The 17,104-nt window shown below is 40.6% G+C and overlaps 2 protein-coding genes across 3 annotated transcripts; both read left to right on the top strand.

Moving 5' to 3' along the window:
• Positions 1-99: 99 nt before the first annotated feature.
• On the top strand, positions 100-3,854 carry LOC112074295 (tRNA selenocysteine 1-associated protein 1). 2 transcript variants are annotated; one of them, XM_024141493.2, is made up of 7 exons: positions 100-230; positions 653-750; positions 922-1,021; positions 1,235-1,287; positions 1,515-1,671; positions 1,764-1,797; positions 1,994-3,854. In XM_024141493.2, exons 1-7 carry the CDS (start codon positions 207-209, stop codon positions 2,137-2,139), a joined length of 612 nt encoding a protein of 203 aa, XP_023997261.1. In that variant the 5' UTR covers positions 100-206; the 3' UTR covers positions 2,140-3,854. The 2 variants fall into 2 exon arrangements, with proteins under 2 accessions (XP_023997261.1, XP_023997262.1); XM_024141494.2 differs by having other exon boundaries at positions 101-225.
• A 1,038-nt stretch (positions 3,855-4,892) lies between these two features.
• On the top strand, positions 4,893-13,969 carry LOC112074290 (syntaxin-12-like). The gene is made up of 7 exons (XM_024141484.2): positions 4,893-4,916; positions 9,838-9,975; positions 10,137-10,183; positions 10,315-10,426; positions 10,824-10,896; positions 11,053-11,135; positions 13,304-13,969. Exons 1-7 carry the CDS (start codon positions 4,893-4,895, stop codon positions 13,394-13,396), a joined length of 570 nt encoding a protein of 189 aa, XP_023997252.1. The 3' UTR covers positions 13,397-13,969.
• Positions 13,970-17,104: the final 3,135 nt, after the last annotated feature.

A 17,104-nucleotide genomic window follows, 5' to 3' on the forward strand; every position in this document is an offset into this window, starting at 1 on the left:
GAGTTCCCAGTTGTCTTGAACGCACCAAAATGTTTTAGGAAATGTGACGCAATGTGGAGGACTTTACTATCCCATAATGCAACAATGAACAGCACACCCCCAACCACCAGCCACAAATCCTCTAGATGGCAGTCTGTAGATTTGCAACAGTCGCAGCGTGTGTTATGAAGCTGCACTTACGTTGGTGATCTGAAATTGTAAACAAAATGAGTTGCTTATGGATGGGTAATGTAAGTCCTGATATGTTATTATAATAACGTTGCATGCATAGAAAACTAGCATTAGCATATCCTAGCTCTTGTGTGACTCCCACTTTAGGATAGCTAGTGTTACCAACCCTCAGTGCTACCACCATGCGAGAAACTAGCTCGTTAGCTAATAGATGCACCCTCAGGCATTTTCATTATTTGGCCAACGTTAACTAGTTCTTGCTCACTGACAAGCCCTAAAGARCCTCTAGTCTCATGAAGCCTGTCATTTCCAGGTGATAAAGACCACACCAAGTCAGTGACCCTGAATGTTTGAGAATATGTTAAGTTGAATGTAGCTARCTAGCTACATTAAGTTACAGAGTGTAAGTTACAGAGTGTAGGTAGCTAGCTAGAGTAGAGGTTTTCTGTTCAACTTAGTGTTTTTCTCTCATCCCCTGTAGCTAGAGCCTTACATGGATGAGAAGTTCATCTCTCGTGCATTCGCCACCATGGGAGAGCTTGTGGTGGGGGTGAGAATCATCCGGAACAAAATGAACTGGTAAGACGGGAGAACATTAGGCTACTGCAATAGAAGGGTTATGACTGATATACTTTTTTTTGTCTTTGGGAATGTCTAGTAGCCACTGTATATTACTATCACTATTCAACAACAGAAGAAATCGCACAAACACGACAGGTACATGTTTTGGTCCTTCTCCACTTTGTGTAGGGGTGCGGCAGGCTATTGCTTTGTTGAGCTGGCGGACGAGGCCACTGCTGAGAGGTGTCTCAGGAAAGTCAATGGGAAGCCTCTCCCTGGAACCACACCGGTACAGGGCCACCACACACACACACCACTTAATGATTCCACATTGATTTCCAATCTCGAATCGACCCATACCTCCTTCACCTATCTCAGGCACTCTGAGAGGATTGGATATGTATAGGGCATATGGTGAACTCTTGATATACCCATTAACTTTATTAGAGATAAATAACGTCTGGAATAATCCATTCTGAACAAAACACTCTCTTTTCTACAGCCGAAGAGGTTCAAACTAAACCGTGCCACGTATGGAAGACAAGGAGAGAGCAGGTATGTACTGCATGCCACTGAACTTACTTTGTCCAGGGACTAACAGAGCCTCCTTTCATACAGTAGAGAAGGTAGTTGTGTGTAGATGAAGGAAGACACTTTTACTCCATTCGTTTGGTATGTTCCCAAATAATCCACGCTTTTCATTCATTACTCATTATTAATAGCATATTGATTTTTAATAAATATTATGTTTATTCATAAAGGTTTTCTTTCCTGTAAAACAGAGGTGGTTACTCAGACAACAGGTACAATCAGCCATACTCGTACAACAACAGCCAGTACTACCAACAGTACCCTGACTACTACGCCAACTGGGGGTATGACCAGAACACAGGCAGCTACGGAGGTTACAACTACAACCACTATGACTATAGCAACCAGGTGTGTTCTCCCACCCACCCTCTACTCTATCGCTCTTTACATATACATAAGCGGTACCATGTTGTGAGTAAAGACCTGTCTCTTTGTTTTAGGGTTATGGGGAGACTGAAGATGATGGGCTGGAGTGTGAGTGCTCTGTTTTCTTTCATTTCTCAATCTTCATTGTACAAAAAAGCRGCTTAAGAATTTGACATAATGTATTGAACCCAGGCCTGGAGTATAGCCTACAAACTGTCCAGTCTGTCTGATCTTCATGGCTCTCGTGCTGTGCCCCTTTGTCTGTGTGATCTTACTGTGTGCCTTGTGTGTGTGCCTCCTGCAGACCCAATGGTGGTACTGGATGTGGTGGCAGCCAACAGGCAGTACATGGAGGAGAGTGAGGAGCTGTATGATGCCCTCATAGACTGCCACTGGCCTGCCCTGGAGCCTCCTGGTCCTACTGCTGCTGCACCATCCAAGGCACAGTAGAGCTAGCAGACCCCCTGGTCGACAGACAGCAACAGTCGGACTCTCTCAACCTCTTGATGTGGATTGTTTGGAACAGCCCAGTGTGAAGGTTCAAAGGCATCTCGTCCTGCCTGCCAAGAGTAGCTGGTCTTCAGTGTCTCGTACACTTGCAATGGGCTAAGCGAACAGACCACAGTGTATGATTCGTGTGAACCCAGCTCCAGTGACTGAAAGGATGCCCCCCTCATGTTTGAATTTKTATTGCTCACCCCCACTAATTTCTTTGGGGTTATTGGGCACTAGTTTGGTTCCATTTGCCCAATGAACAGGTTTGTTTCGGTGCTTGATGTCTTTGTAATCATATCTTCAAGGACCGCGGTGCTAGTTTGAGCCTGTCTTTTCMCTCCCTCACATAGCTACCCTTTTCATATTTATTGTCCACACTGGAAAATAGAATAAGATTGAAATATAATCCCTATTCGACACCCTATTCAACCTATTGATTATCTATCTAGGGTCACTTGCTTCTTATTGTGGAGTGGAAGACTGTGTAGTAGGTGTTTTAAACCTTTCTCCTCCATGTTATAATTTGAAAGCTGTGGTACAGACAGAATTGTTGATTCTGCTTTATGTAAATATTCGTCAACAGAAGACAATGTGGAGGCGCGTGTATTCACTTTATAATAACTTACATGAATAATACATTATAAATGCTTAATAAATTAATATAAATGCTTTAAAAATATATATATATAATGAAATACTTTAATAAATAGGTTATGAATCCTTATTCTTCAGAGTTATTATAAAGTGTAACTGTTTCATCAATGTCAAATGTGATGTCCTGTATAGCAGGATATGATGGTATTCTTTATGGCTAGTCTACAGATCACCTCATATTACTGTAGTAGAAATACAGTATCAGATCAGCTTGTTCAGTGTTAATTAGCTCTGAGACCACATGCTGACTGCAGCAAAGAATATCAGTATCTACCAGCTCAAATCACCAGTGTTCATATTTCTTGCTTTTGACGATAAATACTTGTGACATTGATGCTCTAAGACCGACATGTATTAAAATGTGGCGCTAAAATAATCTGTTACTCTATTTGAAAAGATTAACTACAAACCTGCTCCTGTAATAACAGAGTAGAGAAGCACAAAAACTATGATATGTTTTTGCTCCATGCACTTGAAAATCCATATTTTACTAGTTTAAATTCACCAGATGCCCAGTAATTAATTGAGGGGAAAGTAGTCCTTCCTAAAATCCTCAATTATAGGCTGGAATCAGAATCCTGAAACAATAGTAAAACAGCCATTCAGTTTGCATCTGGCTACCTCAATCATTCCACACACCCAGCACCAGAGAGAGAGTATCGTTGCAGACTGTTCTCATAGACTCAATGTAATATAGTATACGTATATCCAGAACACTAAAATGAGTATGTTATGTTTCGTTTGGTATGTTTACATAGGTTTCTTATGGCAAAAACAAAAGTAGGTTGGTCAGTCGGTCGGGATGGGTGGATCATGTGAACGTCTAGCAGCCCGAAGGTTGCGAGGTCGAATATCAATATGGACATTTTTTGCATTTTAGCAACTACTTAGCATGTTAGCTAACACTTCCCCCAACCCTAACCCCTTTACTTAACCCTTCCCCTAACCTTAATCCTTTTAACTAACCCTTCTCCAAACCTTAACCCCCAGAGCTAGTTAACATTAGCGTTAGCCACCTAGCTAACGTTAGCCACAACAAATTGGAATTTGTAACATATCATACGTTTTGCAAATTTGCAACATATTGTACGTTTTTCAATTGGTAACTTACGAACCTGATGATGGACATCAACAAATGAATACATACCATATGAAACGTAACATATACTAAATCAGTGGTCACCAAACAGTCGATCTCCAAGGCATTCCTAGTCGATCACCAAACATTTCTGTAAAAAAAACAACGATAAAGCATTGCGTTCCTAGTTTTTGTTTTGCTCTGTTGCCCTAGCACCGGGAAGGCAAAGTGTTCCCATGTTTAACCATTTCATGTGTCTGAAGGTAGAACTCCGCCTACCCGGCAGACCCAGAGAACAACTCAAGTGCATCTATAGGCCTACAGCTGGCCAATGAGATGGCTCAGATTACTGTGTCTGCACAGTTCCTCGAGCCATAGACTGGAATAAAACAGCAAAATTGATACTGAGATTGAAAAACTTTTAAAACCATGACTAGAGAGAGACAACGAATACAGCAAAGAGGTGCTGTTTTTATGTGTAAGTTCATGTTTAAGTTGTTATTCAGCACTGTCAACACTGTTCAAAACCGCTATAAGCCATTAAATGTGCGTTCTCCCTACAAACAGTACTGCAGCTGCAATGAATGAGTATAGCGAAGTGTTCCGATCAACTTGTCTATTTTAATATCAAGAAATATTTCACTTTCTCTGGACATAGGAGTAACAACATGAATTGGTGCATGTGATTTGAGTTTCGCCATCAGCTGGAAGACTGTCCTCTTTCTCTAGCCCATACGCAGTGATAATGTATTGGGCCTATAGCCTACTGCACAAACCTCATTGCTACAGTACTGTTTTTAATTGGTTAATGTTGCATAGGCTTACGTTTTTTAAGTCATGATTTAAAAAGTCAGCGGTAGATCTCGGCTTGCATTTTGATTAAATGGAATGTCACGGATTTACGTACAGAATAATACGAAATGCTCTGAGACCATGTTGCAACATCCTACCCACTCAATCTGTTCATGCCCTACTAATGGACCTGACACCGGCTGGTCATGTGAGTGCTGCTCAGTGCAGCAGCCTTTGGGATCCATTATAAGAAGCAGTGTGAAAGTCAAGGGACAGGCACAGGGCAGCCTACTATTGCTTGCCTCTATTAAACCAAAAGGCTTAGTTATTCTATCGTTAGTTATGTTGACCTAGATTTTAGGACTGAATGACGGATGTTGCTCATAGTGGCTTGATAATAATGAACCTGCAGATTGAGCTGCACTCCAATCATATCCCAACCCTCATATCAGAGATACGAATCTCTCATCAACAGAGAAAGTAGCCTATAACCTAACATAAACAAATCAGAATTCATAAAATGAGTTACTTTTCTATAGGGATACACTTAACTCGAAGTGGCTATTTTACTTATGTAGTACAGATCTAGTATGTTTCAGTTTATGAGTTTTTGTCTGCTGCCTCAGAATAAGAGCAGAGTAGCGAGTTTGACACAATGACATGCGCACGCTGAAATACTGTGACGTCGCATTATGGGCTCGGTCTTAAAGAAATCTCATAACACAGAGACATAAACTGGAAACGACGCATTATACTGCAATCCCATTGAAAAGTAAGGGTTTTATCATAATATTGTATCAACCATTTTACAGATGTAAGTAGAAAACATATTTATATTGATTGTCTACACTGGTAAAATCACCCAGAAAGTAGGTTACGTTGCGAYTGCCAGTGCCCCTAACTGTCAGTGATTCAGCTGGATAGGCTACGTTGTATCTACCGCGTTCAACACATAATATGGAACTGGTTACAATTGTTTCTAACCCGATGCAAAGTGTAGCTGTTTTCTTAATTAAGTTGAAATGTCTTCTGCCTTTCGATTCTAATTATGCTAGTGGCCTATAGGCTTTACAACCCATTGAACCCAATAGCCTATATAAGCATGTCAGACTGACTTAGGGCTCTCTATAAAAATTGTTGAATGTTATGCAGGCTTGTCGCTGTCACTTTATATTTTTTGCCGAGATTTCAGATGTTATGGTTGAATACATAGGTTAGACCGAGGATATTCTTAACATAGTCCATTCAGTTCAATTGGCGCGTATACTAAGACCTGAGCGAATCATGTCTAGAAGTGCACGAGCAAGCCCACAAAATTGTCTATTATCAATAAGAACATGATAACGTACCTCATAATCTTGGATCCAATGATATTGAACCCGATAAATACAATTCTGAGAAATTTTTTTATTGCAACATAACTACTGTATCTGCCATTAAGAATTGACTGTAAGACAGCCCAATAGACTGTAATTTTTGTTTATGTGCACAATATGGAAAGCCACCTAACCAAGTCGGCGACAGAGTGACCGCCCCATCGCTACCGATCTTGTCAAAACAACCCGCGAGTTCAGTACACAAATCCTAGCCTTGCTCATATGTGCACTTAATTGGTCGATAATATATAGCCCCACCCATTGGTCCGGATGGAGATAAAGCACAACTATTGCTGTCTTTCAATCCTTACTGTACGTCTTATGCTAGCTTCAAGGATGAATATTTAATAATTGCAATCTATAATGGTGCTTGTTGAGTATATTTGATAGGCTGCTATATGTTACGTACTTGAAAGGTGGTCCAACAATTCAGTGTCCACTACGAGTAAACGACGGCCGCCAGGGAGTATGTGAGTCCATACGGGAGAACAGTACAGCTATACTCGCAGCCTGGTAGTACTTCGCAATTCGTCACCCCAGACACTGGCAGTGGTCAACATCCAGAAATCACACAGAACAGTTGATAGGTGTTCTACAAGAACCCAAGACCAACAGAACCATTGAACGCGGTTCTACTGCGCGGGAGCGACACCTTCGCCCAATGCACAGTTTCCCGTATTCACTGGTATAATATAAGGCTATAGCACATTCCTATTCTATAACCGAAAGAAACCAAACACCCAGATTACCACCCACACATATTAGACAAGTATCTATTGACTATCAAACCAATTCAAATACAGTACTAAAAGGCTTATATTGAGTTCTTGGAGAATAATATTTCATATCATGTAATCACAATGAAACATACCCAAAACACAGCTATTTGGTCTCGCACCCTAACTTCTTATCTCCTATCTGGAGCTTAGATTTAAACGAGTATTATGCAGAGAATGAAAGATCTCAGACAACTGACTCCAAAAAGAGGCCGTCTCTAGAGACGAAGAATATGCCTTGAAGAGTAACTAGATCACTTACAGCTTTAATACATATAGCTGTAAACCCGTCTATATCACGAGACTTTGTGAACTGAAGAGGGATAAAGTAGATGAAAAGTAGTGTTCTGATACGACTTTCTCGGTTCCCCTTCTCTTAGTCAGCTCCTTCCAGTTTTGTTTGCTAACACTGGCAAAATCATAAAACAACCCGTCGTACCTAAGGATGGGCCCGCAACCAAAAATAAGACCCCAGACTGCAGGACAGACTTGAGTCATATCGACTAAAGACTTCCAAGCTAAATATGAACAATGCTACATAACTAACATACGAAACTACCGAAACGTCATCGAACCTAAAATATACACACTTATCTCTCACAACTACTTGACATGTCCCTACAACCATCTGTAGATCTTGCCATCCACTGATGGACAGCCAAGACTAGCACTCAGCTAAACCTCGAACCATGAACTTACAACAGATGAAAGCGGAAGATTTACATACACTTACGTTTTTAGATCATTAAAACTTGTTTTCAACCACTCCACAAATCTCATGTTAACAAACTATATTTTGTGCAAGTCGGTTAGGACATCTACTTTGTGGCATGACACAAGTATTTTCCAACAATTGTTTTAACAGATTATTTCACTTATAATTCACTGTATCACAATTCCAGTGGTCAGAAGTTTACATACACTAAGTTGACTGTGCCTTTAAACAGCTTGGAAAATTCCAGAAAATTATGTCATGGCTTTAGAAGCTTCTGATAAGCTAATTGACATCATTTGAGTCAATTGGAGGTGTACCTGTGGATGTATTTCAAGGCTACCTTCAAACTCAGTGCCTCTTTGCTTGACATCATCATGGAAAATCAAAAGAAATCAGCCCAAAACCTCAGGAAAAAAAATGTAGACCTCCACAAGTCTGGTTCATCCTTGGGAGCAATTTCCAAACCCTGAGAGTACCACGTTCATCTGTACAAAATAATAGTACGCAAGATATATACCATAGGACCACGCAGCCGTCATACCGCTCTACAGAGAGACGCGTTTCTTCTAGAGATAATGTACTTTGGTGTGAAAAAATGCAAATCAATCCCAGAACAACAGCAAAAGACCTTGTGACGTCTGGAGGAAACAGGTAAAGAATATCTATATCCATAGTAAAACGAGTCCTATATCGACTAACCTGAAAGGCCCTCAGCAAGGAAGAAGCCACTGCTCCAAAACCGCCATATAAAAGCCAGACTACGGTTTGCAATGCACGTGGGACAAAGATCCTACTTTTTGGAGAAATGTCCTCTGGTCTGATGAAGCAAAAACAAACTGTTGGCCATAATGACCATCGTTATGTTTGAGAGAAAAAGGGGAGGCTTGCAAGCCGAAGAACACCATCCCAGCTGTGAAGCACGGGTGGCAGCATCATGTTGTGGGGTGCTTTGCTGCAGGAGGACTGGTGCACTTCACAAAATAGATGGCATCATGGGAGGAAAAATTAGTGGATGATATGAAGCACCATCTCAAAACATTAGTCAGGAAGTTAAAGCTTGATCGCAGATGGGTCTAATCAAATGACATACATTTACATTTAAGTCATTTAGCAGACGCTCTATCCAGAGCGACTTACAAATTGGAAAGTTCATACATATTCATCCTTGGCCCCCGGGAATGAACCCACAACCCTGGCGTTGCAAGCGCCACTCTACACTGAGCCACACGGGACCGTATACTTCCAATTTGGCAAAATGGCTTAAGGACAACAAAGTCAAGCTATTGAAGTGCCATCACAAGCCCTGACCTCAATCTATAGAAAACTTTGTGGGCAGAACTGAAAAAGCGTGTCGAGCAAGGAGGCCTACAAACCCGACTCTTACACCAGCTCTGTCAGGTGGATGGCCAAAATCACCCAACTTATTGTGGGAAGCTTGTGGAGGCTACCCGAAACGTTCACCCAAGTTAAACAATTTAAAGGCAATGCTACCAAATACTAATTGAGTGTAATGTAAACTTCTGACCCACTGAATGTGATGAAAGAAATTAAAGCTGAAATAAATCATCTCTCTTACTATTATTCTGACATTTCACATTTAAAATAAAGTGGTGATCCTAAGACCGGACTTTTTACTAGACTAATTGCAGGAAATTGTAAAAAAAAAAAACTGAGTTCAAATGTATTTGGCTAAGGTGTATGTAAACTTCCGACTTCAACTGTATGTTTGTGTGTTTGCTACTCACAGCCAACAGGTACACGCACTACACCAACCAGCTGCCAAAGAGACAACAGCACCTGAAAGATCTGGGCTCCATGCCTCTCCCTCCCCTACATGCAGCATGGGATTATATGCATAAATACTGATTATATTCTGTTCAAAGGTTCATAGAAGTCCACATCTATGGAACTGGTCCCGAATCTTGTTGTATGGATAGATGCATTAATCTGTATAGGAACCCCAGAGGCTACATCAACAGTCCTACTAACGCTAACATTTCAAACAAACTTGTATGTCGATATTCTTGGTGTCAGTTCTATCTACTAGTAACCAGCATATTCCTACACAAACTCCGAGAATAGCGCTTAATTCATATCTAACTCTGGCGAGGACATCTCACCATACAGTATATTCTACTGAATCTATTCTGCTCTGCTCTTCTCTACTCTATTCTACTGTGCTCTACTTTGCTATACTCTACTTTGCTGTACTCTACTCTACTCTAATCTACTTTTACTGTATTGTGTGATTGATCCTTCCAGAGACAGCAGAAGATCCAGAAGGACCGACTGATGAGTGACTTCTCTGCAGCGCTCAACAACTTCCAGGCAGTCCAGCGACGGGCGGCCGAGAAGGAGAGGGAATCAGTGGCCAGGGCCCGTGCCGGGTCCCGCCTCACAGTAAACACCCTGCTTTCTCATTGGCCTAGAATTAGCCGTCTGTCATAGTCACTCACCAATAGTGTTATTAGAAATGCATTGTCATATTACAGTATGATGACTGATTAGTGTAATGCAATGTGAATGAGAGTGTTTCAATGATGGGTTTGTTTTTATTTCAGCAGGAAGATGAGGGGAACGTCGATGAACAACTTGTGACATTTGAAAAGTAGGTACACAGTGGAGGTAGAATCCTATCAAATATTCTGTTAGAATAAAAATGTTAAGTGGTAACAAAGGTGTGTGTTTGTGTGTGTCTGTGTCCGTTCGTGTGTGTGTTTGGTGTGTGTGTGTGTGTAGAGATGATGATGACTGGAGTCAGAGTCAGACCCAGCAGCTGGAGGAGCCAGAGGTCACAGAGGAGGACCTGGAGGTCATCAAGGAGAGGGAGACCAACATCAGGCAGCTAGAGGTACTCACCCAGCTACCAGCTCCACTCACATTCCATACAGGAATCACAGAGCCATATTACATTTACATTTTAGTCATTTGGCATATTGTTCAACTCCAAATCAACCCTTTGCCCAAACTCTCTAGTCAGTGGAGGCTGGTGGGAGGAGCTATAGGAGGACAGGCTCTGTGTAATGGCTGGAATGGAATAAATGAAACGGTWTCAAACACGTCAAACATATGGAAACCACATGTTTGATACCGTTCCATTTATTCCATTCCAGCCATTACACAGAGCCTGTCCTATAGCCTGGCCCTTAGCCCCTATTCCCGAGTATAGCCACTCCTGTAAATCTGGGTTCGATTTGGACATCAGCCTAACTAACCCTGGTGGTGATTTTCTCCTCCTCTCCCTCCAGTCTGACATCATGGATGTAAACCAGATCTTTAAGGACCTGGCTGTGATGATCCACGACCAGGGAGAGATGATCGGTTAGTAGACATGAAATGGATTTTCTCCCTCTCTGGTTTGATATCATGCTGGTTCTGAAGGTTGCTGTCTGTGATGGTTTAGAATTCCATCTGATACTGTATCAGTCCTGGCTCCTGTGACCCTGCCCTTCACTGAGTCTCCTCTCTGTTTCACAGACAGCATTGAGGCTAACGTGGAGAGTGCAGAGGTCCATGTAGACAGAGGGACCGGACAGCTCCAAAGGGCCGCCTACTACCAGGTAGGGCTGTGACAATCATGGAATGACCACCATTATTGTCATAAATGTCATTTTTGTTTAATAATGTTTGAGCTTATAATGCATCTTTGAAAATTAGCTATATCATACCTAATGAATACTAATCTAATAAAAAGCATGAGCTGGCGCACACCCAGAGAAAATTATTTAGTGTAGAGGTGCTGACTAACGGAGAATATACCTAATGTTGTTTTTATACCTAATGAATACAACACGGCTTTGGTGATACCCCTGTCGTGTCTTTGGCTATGCCGGATTAAGTGATATGACATGCTATTCTATAAAATAATTTCTCTGTAATTAATATTACCTGATTAAGCTAATCCGGAAGATAATTAACTAGAAAGTTGGGGCACCACGAAATAATGTTTATAGAGCTATTATCTTCCGAATAAACTCTTAAAGACCTAGTAATCGTTTACATCAGTAGCAGTCAATATTTAATCGTCACCTTATTTCAGTCTAATCTGAAAGTTGTAAATTCTTGGTTATCTTCACGAACCCTGGCTAACAAGTTGAATCAGCAATACAACATTTGGTTTAATCATTTATTTACTAAATACCTAAATAATCACACAGAATTACATATGCACAGAATGTATCATACATTGATTACAAATTATGTCATGAAGGAAAACGTCCCTAGCGGACGGAACAGATATGACAGCTGGTTACACACAGAGAGGGGATTTGGGTTTGAGTGAAAGAGCTGGAAGACTGAGTAACAAAGGGAGAAGCTATGCTATCGTAAATACAGTATCTTATGCATTCTAAATTACCGCCCATTTGAAAAAGGAAAATGCAATAAATATTTACTCTGAGCTGCGCTTCGGTAGATTGGTCGTAGATCGTAGGCCGGGTTGTCCAGCATGGATCTCTGGTCCTCTGAAGACTGTCTAGTGGTGAACTGGAGCGTGGTAGAATGGATACTCTGTCCGTCCTCTCCTAGCCCACGTTTAGCGGGCGGAGGGGGTAGCACTTCTTTAATGAATAAGAGTTCAAAGTTCACACCAAGTGGTCATACTTTAAGCTCATGCTATGTTCTGGCTGGTATAGTCGAAATTCATCCTTCCGGCATGTAGGTCGTCAACTTCACATTGAAATTCGATGCCAATTGCGTTAGGTTCTTGCTGATGTTGGCTTAGTTCTGTAGGTGGTCTTTGTCCTTTCAACGTGGGGACTGCCAGTCCGCACGTCCTTGGAACAGGAAGTTACATTTTTGTAAAGGGGCTTATATAGGATTGGGAGAGAGGGCCGTGTTTCATAGTTTACAACCAGTGTCTGTTCACATGGGCGGGGCCACTGAGTTGAGCATAGTTTCTCTATGATAAACCGTTCTCTCATTTAAGAAGCTAAAATTACATTGAATCTTTTCACAAATAGTTTAATATTTAAACATTTACATTGCACAACAATTCCATGTGAATCTGATAACTAGAATGTGTTGACTTTCCAAGATACAGTTTATGTCATCCTGTCATCAGTAATCATGCCTCAGACGCCAACTGAACTGACATCATATTCATTAAGTCCCAACGCATATTTTGAACTGGTTGGATTACCGAAATATGTTTCCGTTTCCCACCTTTTGATGTCCCCAGAATCTCTATGTTAACAAAGGGCTTTTTCAAGAGTCAACTCTATAGAGTAGAGAGAGAGAAACAGGGGGGAAGGTATTTATGGGGGTCATAAACCTCCCCCATCAAGCCAACATCATGACACCCTTGTCTCAAAAACTAAGGGTTTTGACCATTTGGAACTTTTGGAAAGGAAGGTTTTCCTCCCAAACGTGCCGTTCTGCTTGTAAAATAACTTTACCCTCTTCATGTAATGAAAAACTGCTATTGGGTAAACTATTTCTACATGAAAATAAAGTTGAATCCCCCCTCCTAAAATGAACGTATTAAGACCATTCTAACATTAGTTTTGGTTATTGTCCATACTTGTCGGTTACACAATTATACGACGATTGTGTCAGCCCTACTACCAGGTATCAACACCATCACAACATGGGCCGTGTTTGATTTGTAGATAAGTCCGAACACTCTGTCGATGATCAGCGTCCTTCATTTAACCAGGCGAGTCAGTTAAGAACAAATGATTATTTCCAGTCACAAATCACGGCCTGTTTGTGCTCCCTCCCCCTGTAGAGGAAGTCCCGTAAGAGGATGTGTATGCTGGCCATGGTGGTGTCTCTGGTGGTCACCGTCCTGGCTATCATCATCTGGCAGGCCATCAAATGAGAGGACAGGAAGAGTACCGGGGAAGGATTTTAATGGCACATCGCACTGACAGCCTAGAATGGCTTCCAATGGAAAGTCTGAGTGAGTGAATGTGTGTGTGTGGGGGCACGGGAGTGCGTGCTTTCAAGCAAGATATAGACAGAGGCGTAAGGAATAGATTGTATAAATTCTCTTCCCTATCTGTATATATTATATACTAAGTGTTCTAACACAGCCCTGCACTTACTTCCATGTCAGAAATGCAAATCATCTCTGTCATCATTACATACATTACTGTGTCAGAATATGTCTGATCTAATGCAATGTTGCACAAGTTTGTATGTATATAAATGCCATGGGTACGGTTTGATATGGTTTATTTTCTGCCTCTCTCTTCATGTTGTGAATGTCTGATTCTCTTCCAGATGTCTTATAGTCTATAGTATTACGACAAGGACATGGTGTAGTTGCGATAAGGATTCCTTTGATAGCACACAAACAACAAACAAAATGTTTGTATTATTACTATGATTATTATGATGATTATTATTATTATGCTCACTTTCATTAATAAAATCAACTGTGCAAAGAGTCCCGACTGTGTCACGCATGGCTATGTACGTTCCACAAGATGGCGCTGTTATGCCGGTATTATGAGGTAAACGTATAAGGTGACACAAGAACCATGTAGTCTACAATGCTTTAATTAGCTATTTAACAAGTCAAGATATACTAAAGAGCGTAGTAGTCTTGCAATTTTGCAGTAGTATTGATGATGTGTGGTAGGTTGGTTAACATATTGGTACCTTAATAAAACATGTTTACCATATGTTTATAAGACACTGTCCTGCTAAATATGCACAAGGTTAGAGATCATTTCCCATGGTACTGTCATGGTGATTTGAAGCGGTGATGACGGTTATTGTGGAGACTGTCATGCTCGACTCATACCTCTCCCTTGTGATTAGTGAGCTAGCCTAGTTTACCCCTGCTCCAGGTCTATTACCTACGGGTGTTGCCTTTCCAGGTCTTGTCCCAATCCTAGTGCCCTGCTGATTCCAGCTGCGGCACCAGCCTTACAGTCAATGGTCGCCAGGGTGGGGGAAACATGTATTAAAAACCACTCAGCAAGACAGCTAACTCAGGGGATAGGGCGACCAATAGTTCCCCAGACTCTCCTAGGTCTATAAGATACATTCTCCACTCGGCAACTGTCATTATTAAAATAATTTTTACACCTACAGGTGCACGCCACAAACCCTTCACCTGTGGACCTGGAGTTACTCCCTGTAATGGAAAGATGAGAGGTATAGTTACCGTCAGGGTTGGGTAGGTTACTTTCTAAATGTAATCCGTTACTAGTTATCTGTCCAAAATTGTAATCAGTAACACAACTTTTGGATTACCCAAACTCAGTAATGTAATCTGATAACATTCCGTTACTTTAGATTACTTTCCCCTTAAGACGCATTAGAAGAAGACAAAAATTACATCTATTTCAGGATAAATCAATGTTAAAGTTTACATAGCTGGCCATAAATGGATGTTAAATTTAATTTCAAACTTCTTCAGGCTAGGGTCTATTTTTCTCCACTTCCTGTCTGACTGACGTGCCCAAAGTAAACTGCCTGTTACTAGGATATGCATATAATTGGTACCATTGGATAGAAAACACTTTGACGTTTGTAGAAATGTTAAAGATAATGTATTACACTATAACACAATTGATATGGTAGGAGAAAATCCAAAGATAAACCAACCAGAATTTTTTTTATTTTGAGAGACCATGCTCTAACAATGGAAAGCTATGGGGCATATGCAATTCCAGCTCACATATTGTAATTCCTATGGCTTCCACTAGATGTCAACAGTCTTTGTTCAAGGTTTCAGGCTTGTTTCTTACCAAATGAGGAAGAATTTTGAGTTTTAGTACTGGGAGTCAGAGTTGGAAATCAGTCTGTGCTCGTGCGACGAAGAGGACACGCACCTGCTAATTTTACTTTCCTATTGAACATACTTCTTTCCGTATGAAATATTATAGTTTAATTACATTTTAGGGTACCTGAGGTTTATATAGAAACATATTTTGACTTGTTTTAACAAGTCAGCGGTAGCTTTTTGGATTCCTTTCTCCCCTGTTGAACGAGTGGATTACTCAAATCGATGGCGCCAACTAAATTGACTTTTTGGGATATAAAGAAGGATTTTATCTAACAAAACAATCGTGCATGTTGTAGCTGGGACACTTTGGATTGCAAATCAGAGGAAGATTTTTAAAAAGTAAGTGAATATTTAATCGCTATTTGTGATTTTATGAAGCCTGCGCTGGTTGAAAAATATTTTGATGTGGGGCACCGTCCTCAAACAATCGCATGGCATGCTTTCGCTGTAAAGCCTATTGTAAATCGGACAATGCAGTTAGATTAACAATAATTGAAGCTTTTAACCAATATAAGACAGTTGTATGTACMTAGATGTTTAATATCCATAATTTTCATGATTATTTATTTGAATTGTGCGGCCTCCAATTTCACCAATTATAGCCTCCAATTATAGCTTTACATTTAAAAACCAAAGTATATCAGAATTCTAGTCATTCCAATAAATGTTATACCCCTTACTCTTCAAGAATAGGACATTGAAATATGGAAGTATAGATTAGCCTAATTATTTTACCTGAGCATGACCCCAAAACTAAGGACTTATTAGCCAGCCCTACTGTGTCGTTTATGATTTTGTTGTCATGGAGGACCGATTGGGCTCATTGATTTGAGTTGAAAAATAAATGCTGCGCTCATGGAACAGCATGCTTTGAGCACTACTGAAAAGTGCTATTTACCTGTGAAAAATGAATGCCATATGCTGCATTTRCTATAGGACTATTGTTTACCTTTTTGTTGGTGACACTGATATCTTGATAAGATGCAGCTGTTTAAAGGGCAAATCCACAGATGAAACAATAACAAAACGGTTGCCCCGCCTCTGTTTTGGTAAAAAGCTGAGGGATGGGCCTGCAGAAATGTAACCGCTCGGGGATTAATAGACAGAGCTATGGATGCAAAGACTGACCATCCATGATATAAAAATTATTGATAAATCAAAAAATGTATGTAGCAACAGATTGCCACTTTAAGTCTATCAAAAGTGTGCAAGTTTGAGCATGTGTACATTAGGCCTATGGACTAATTTTCTTTATCAGCATGAATTAGATTGAGTAATAAAAGCCCCACTTTCATTCCATAGGCTTGGATCCACACTATGCAACTGTTGCAAGAACGCAGTCCCCTGGTTTCAAAAACAGTGAATGATAGGCAGCTTAAACGTCTTGAATTCAACCATTGGTTCAAATACACATTTTGATTTGTGAACAGCCATCCACAACAACCACAATCAGTAAGGCGCAAATAGCTAAATGAGAGAGAAGCRGTGTGATTCACATCAATGCGCTATGTAGATATCAATAATAAGTGAAATCCAAGCGTTTATTCAAATTGGATCATCTTTAGATGCCGACAGCAGTTGTACCATTGGAAGATACAGTTGAAGTTGGAAGTTTACATACACTTAGGTTGGAGTCATTAAAACTCGTTTTTCAACCACTCCACAAATTTGTTAACAAACTATAGTTTTGGCAAGTCAGTCAGGACATCTACTTTGTGCATGACACAAGTAATTTTTCCAACAATTGTTTACAGACAGATTATTTCACTTATAATTCACTGTATCACA

This window comes from Salvelinus sp. IW2-2015, unplaced genomic scaffold, assembly GCF_002910315.2.
Source record: "Salvelinus sp. IW2-2015 unplaced genomic scaffold, ASM291031v2 Un_scaffold2563, whole genome shotgun sequence".
NCBI lineage: Eukaryota > Metazoa > Chordata > Actinopteri > Salmoniformes > Salmonidae > Salvelinus > Salvelinus sp. IW2-2015.

What these genes read in the sequence shown, in the direction of transcription:
- LOC112074290 (XM_024141484.2), top strand. Translation starts at nt 4,893, where the DNA reads ATGGACCTGACACCGGCTGGTCAT. An exon ending in CCAACATCAGGCAGCTAGAG is followed by an intron (nt 10,427 to 10,823) that starts GTACTCACCCAG and finishes CTCTCCCTCCAG; the next exon opens with TCTGACATCATGGATGTAAA. An exon ending in CGACCAGGGAGAGATGATCG is followed by an intron (nt 10,897 to 11,052) that starts GTTAGTAGACAT and finishes TCTGTTTCACAG; the next exon opens with ACAGCATTGAGGCTAACGTG.
- LOC112074295 (XM_024141493.2), top strand. Translation starts at nt 207, where the DNA reads ATGAGTTGCTTATGGATGGGTAAT. An exon ending in ATCCGGAACAAAATGAACTG is followed by an intron (nt 751 to 921) that starts GTAAGACGGGAG and finishes CACTTTGTGTAG; the next exon opens with GGGTGCGGCAGGCTATTGCT. An exon ending in CTCTCCCTGGAACCACACCG is followed by an intron (nt 1,022 to 1,234) that starts GTACAGGGCCAC and finishes TCTTTTCTACAG; the next exon opens with CCGAAGAGGTTCAAACTAAA.